At 44.4% G+C, this 5,465-nt stretch overlaps 1 protein-coding gene across 1 annotated transcript in view; it reads right to left on the bottom strand.

Annotated features, from left to right (window-relative positions):
• Nucleotides 1-4,672, bottom strand: part of Vcpip1 (valosin containing protein interacting protein 1) — a 26,252-nt gene extending 21,580 nt beyond the window's left edge. The window contains exon 1 of the mRNA XM_021221939.2: nucleotides 1,705-4,672. Coding sequence (XP_021077598.1) covers nucleotides 1,705-4,411 — 2,707 coding nt within the window. The 5' untranslated portion in view covers nucleotides 4,412-4,672. The remainder of the gene's footprint in view (nucleotides 1-1,704) is intronic.
• Between the last annotated feature and the right edge of the window lie 793 nt (nucleotides 4,673-5,465).

Here is a 5,465-nt window from a genome sequence, read left to right as displayed (position 1 = left end):
TGGGCAGTGGTGGTGCATGCCTTTAATCCCTTTAATCCCAGCACTTGGGAGGCAGAGGAAGGCGGATTTCTGAGTTCGAGGCCAGCCTAGTCTACAGAGTGAGTTCCAGGACAGCCAGGGCTATATAGAGAAACCCTGTCTTAAAAAAAAAAAAAAAAAAAAATTTCTGTATATACCTAATTTTGCCCATTTTGTGAGGATGTTATTTTCAGAGTTTTGGGAATACTTTACCCATGTTCATATCAACTACAAGTGATCTTTTGTACAGAAGCAATTGAAGTATTGGAGAGTTAATAGTTTTCCTGAAATCACTAAGTATTAGAGCCAAGAGTCAAATTGTGTCTTCTGATTCCCAACAGCATACAGCCATTCCTCTATTCCAAAAAATAAGAAACCAAAATGTCAAAAAAAAAGAAGGGGGGGGGGCTGGTGAGATGGCTTAGCGGTTAAGAGCACCGACTGCTCTTCCAAAGGTCCTGAGTTCAAACCCCAGCAACCACATGGTGGCTCACAACCATCTGTAACAAAAATCTGATGCCCTCTTCTGGAGTGTCTGAAGACAGCTACAGTGTACACACATATAATTAATAAATAAATAAATAAATAAATAAATCTTAAAAAAAAAAAAAAAAAAGAAACCACAATGTCTCAGAAATATAGAAAATACCTAGGATGGTTTCCCCAATTCAGTTTTTATGCCTACCAAAACAAAATGGTCAATATCAAGTTGAAAGTCTGTACAGCTTTTATATCTCCCATGAGTAGGCTCCCAACTTAAAGCCAGTAATAACAAATCATTATAGTAGGCCAAGGCCCAATTCACTACTATTTAGTAGTCTAAGAAAACAGAATCAAAAGCCAGCCCTTTTCTAGCAAAAATTTCTAATCTCAGCAAAATGAAGTCTCTTCTAACAACTAACCTTTAAATTTTCTTCATACATGAAAACTGTGTAAAGCATGTTAACACCAACTTAAAGACAAAGGTTACGCAAATAATGTAAATAGTGTACTACTAGGCAGGATCCCAAATTATCTAAAGGCTGAAATTACAGTATTTAGCTGATAGTATATTTTCCTTCAATTTATACTAAATAATCAAAAAGAAATTCCTAACCCCATTGCCACCTTTCTTGTTTGTTTCTTACAAGCTATTCACTGCAATTATGCCAGACTCACTGAACCATAAAATTAAACACAAGAATTATCGTACACGTAAGAAAAACATAATGAAGGAAGAACAGGAAATGGAAGAGATAGGCTACTAGGTGGGAGTGCAGTGAGACTATAAACACCAGAAACTGCAATTCATCAAACAGGAAGTCCTGAAATCACATGACAGACAGGAAAATGAAATTAAAAGTAAATGAAAAAGGATCAAGACGGAGCTCAGACAGGGAGAAAAAGAAAGGGCTTTAACTGTAAATACATTTGTTTTTCTAAACAAATTTTGAAATAAGATATATTTAATTAATCTCACTAACAGTTGAGTAACTACTTTCATTCTGTAGTTTGATGCTGTTCTAATTCACTCAATAATCATATTAGTATCTACTACCAAACACGAAGGAAAATTTTTTTCCTATGTATAGAATCAAGTATTTATGGTAACAACAGGTTTTTCTTTTCCCTCTCCACAACAACAAAAAAAACTCAATATTTTATACTCACAATTAAAATATACCATCAGAGTTCAATTGCTCTTACCCATTAATGTTGCTAAAAGACACAAGGAGTACATTTCTTTGTCAGCTTGCTCCTGAAGTTCCTTAGATGACAGTTTACCAGTAACAGCAATCTCTTCTTGTTTCACAGTGTGGGCTGAGTGTGCAGCAGTGGATGGACCACCTTCTGCTCTTCCTTTTAAGATCTCTATTGTAATTCTGTCACCGTGCTGTAAAGGAACTGGCTCCTTTTCCATCCCTGCCTGGGGTGGCATTAACTCTTTAGGAGGAAAGCCATATCGAATACACTGTAAATACGGAGGAATGTTGAACTCTCTGGCTATACTTTCCTGAAGCTCACAAAAGGTTGTTGAAGGCTTAAGGGTAACCATGGACTGCCGTCCATCATTAGTTGTTATTCGAATCTTCTTCTCCTTAGAAGTGGTAGGTGAGTAGGGAGCCTTGGTGGGGGTGGCAGGTGCAGATGATGGCCCATCACGAATAGTACTTGGAGAAACAGTTCTGGGCTGCCCCTTTTGCTCTTGTTTTAATTTCTCTGTTTTCCGTTTCTGCATCACAGAAGCTTGTTCTGTGATGTTCTGTTGAATAGTTCTTTCAGTTTTACTCATGTTTAATTCTTCCTTATGCAAAGTTTTTGTTTTCTGTCCAGTAAGAATAATTTTAGTTGGTAGCTGAGACTCCAATTCTTGTCCTTGCACATCTCCAACTCTCTGAGCATGAGCACCATCTATATTTACAGGAGTGTAATCATCAGGATTTTTTTTTGCAGTCTGATGCAATATAGTGTGGACAACTTTCTGAACTAGGATCTCACTCCCAAATTCACCTGGAAAGTGCTTGGTAACAAGTTTCATTGCAACATCATAAACATTACTATTCAGAGATGGATCGCTTTCATACTGGAACCAATATACTGTTTCTCTGACTACTCTTCCTCCCCACTCCAAAGTGATAGGAAAAGCTTCTGGAAGATTGTCATACTCTTTACCTTCCCAAAAGTGTTTGAATCCACAACCACATTTGCCACCAGTAGACCTAGAATTAGTTCTGTCTCCATCCAAATACACAATAGAGCCATCTCCTCTGACTCTTCGCACAGATGAACCATGGCACCAATTACAAGCTGTTAGATTACTCAATCCATAGTCTGGTAGCAGAACATCTTTCACTGGATCATATGAACAAACCAAATTGTTTAAGGGAAAGCTGTAATTTTTGTCAGGCCTCAGCTGCCCGTGAGTACTTTTTGCCAAGTTATACAGTTTCCCTCCTGGAGCCAACCACTCAGAAGGGACATGAAGTTCAGAAAGGGCACCACAAAGTAAACACTTGTGAAGGCGATTGTCCATTACTGCTTTTTTAGCAGCTGCTGTAACTTCCTCAGGCTGAACTCCTATCACTCCAGTCCTTCTGTAGAAATACTGATGTACATCAGCAACCAAACTAGGATGGATACCATGTTTGTCCATAAAGACTTCTTCCATAGCAGCAACCAGCCTAAGTAAGTACTTATCCTGCAAACTTCTGTCTCCTCCAATAACACAGCCACCATCCTCCTCAAGCTTGATGTACTTTTTAATAAGGTCCTGAGGCACACCCCATGCTTTGGGTAGCAAATTCATGGGTAGTTTGGGCAAGGCAGCCCCCTTTATGCCTACCAAGGGAATATAATGGTTTCTGCCAGAGCTACTCCACGCAATACAGATTGGCTTGTTCAAATGACCATCTCTCCCAGTGCATTTCTCTGCAGGTATGAGCCCAGGTAGAAAGGTGGCTGAATAATCACCAGAGCTTCTCATGCCGCTGAGGGAATCTAAAAGAATTATGGGACGATGTAACACATTGGCAAGGCCGAATATGTGGATATTCCTCAGGCCTAAGGGGACACCTTCAGGTGGCACAAACAGAGGGTCACATTCATTGATAATGTCCTCCCACTCGGCAGCATCAATAAAGTCATGAAACAGGGCTTGATATCGGGCTAGGTGCTGCTGAAAGTGCTGCTTAAGATTCTCCCTCAGAGCATGCCAGAAGAGCTCTCTGCCTACTAGAGCCCTCGACACAGCATGCACCAGGCAGTGTCCATCCCCATCCACATGGACTGGAATGAGGCATTCTTGACTTTTATTAGCCCGTTTGATGTCCTCGAGAGTGTCATGCAAATACAGGAGGCTTCCGGAGCGGTCCTTGCCATAGCCCACTGTGTTGACGTGCTCTGGTTCGATGAGGAAGGCCCGGTCACCAAGTAACGCGCAATCGAACAGTTCGCCTTGGTTCATGTCCCGGAGAAGCTTGGCCCGGCCCGTTTGTTTGTCCATGCCATAGCGTGCCAATATGGGCGACAATAATTTGCAGTGGTAGTTGGAGAGGCCCATCACCTTTACCAGTTCCGTGTTCTTCTTGGGAGCCCCCGTGACTCCGAGCAGCGCGTTCCGCAGCAGATTGTGCAGCACGACGTCCGGGTCGGTCACCTCCTCCACTCCCAGCAGCTGTTGCTGCTCGTGCCGCTGTCCGCACTCGGTACACTCGATGCTGACAGAACCCGAGGCCGGGAAGAAGAGGCGCGCCTGGCACTTGGGATCCGGGCAACTCCCGGAAAGGATTCTCCGGTCCCTTCGTTTCGAAAGGCCCCCCGGAGTAGCCGCCGCCGCCAGAGACGACGAAGTCTGCGGAGCCTCGGGGGGAGGCGGCGGCGGCGGCAGCGGAGGAGGCGGCGGCGGCTGAGACATCGCGCTCGGCTCTCGCTCTGCGTCCCAAGCGACCCTCAAAGGCGCATAGCCAGACCTCCGCCGGCCCGACGAGGTCTAGTCCAGGCCCAGGGCGAATGGCTTTCCTTTTCCTACCAGTTCCTCCTCCTCCTAGGCGAGGGCGGAAGCGCCGGACGTTGTTTCTCTTCTCACTTCTCCACTGCCTCAGCCGTTGCCCCGAACGTAACGGCCACCACCCCACCCCGCACTCACACTCACTCACTCTCGCTCTCTCCCTCAGACACAGACATACACGCCCTCACTGAGACTGCGCAGGCGTAGCTTCTGCTCTGCCCTTTGGGAACGAGAGTCTTCCGGCTCCCTCCCTCGCGAAGGAGTGCTAGGCGCTTCCGTCCAGAAAGAACTTCAAGTACCGTGATGCCAAGCGACTCGACGCACGCGGGGAGGAGGAAGAGGAAGGCGCTCGGAAGGTGGGGGCAGAAAGGAAGTCGATGATTCGCGGAGCTTGTCGGTAGTTGTATTTTTAACTGGATCTCTTTTGTAGTTTGTCCCCCATTCTATAGCCCAGGAGAAAAAGTCAGAGAAATCACATTCCTAGGGTGCTGTGGGGAGTGTCCCGCCGCACTTTCCCCTTGCGCAGAAAGGAGTGTGCTTGGGGAAAACAAAAGTGAAAAGGATTGGTGTAGAAGAGGGTCTAAAGTCCACCACCACTGCTAGGAAGTCCGGGTTAAAGGTCCTAAGAACATGGAAGAGGGAGTTTTCTTTCTTTCTTTTTTTCTTTTTTTTTTTTTTTTTTTTTTTTTTTTTTGGGATTTTCGAGACAGGGTTTCTCCATGTAGCCCTGGCTGTCCTGGAACTCACTTTGTAGACCAGGCTGGCGCGAACTCAGAAATCCGCCGAGTGCTGGGATTAAAGGCGTGTGCCACCACGTCCGGCTCAAATAAATAAATCTTAAAAAAGAAAAACAGTTATGTCAAGAGGATCTGATAAGGAATCACATTATTGTAAATATACCTAAAATTATATGCTATATACAAATGCATGTATACACACACACACACACACACACACAGAG

The sequence above is a fragment of the Mus pahari genome, chromosome 22, assembly GCF_900095145.1.
Source record: "Mus pahari chromosome 22, PAHARI_EIJ_v1.1, whole genome shotgun sequence".
Classification (NCBI taxonomy): Eukaryota; Metazoa; Chordata; class Mammalia; order Rodentia; family Muridae; genus Mus; species Mus pahari.
This window is presented reverse-complemented; position numbering and strand designations above follow the sequence as displayed.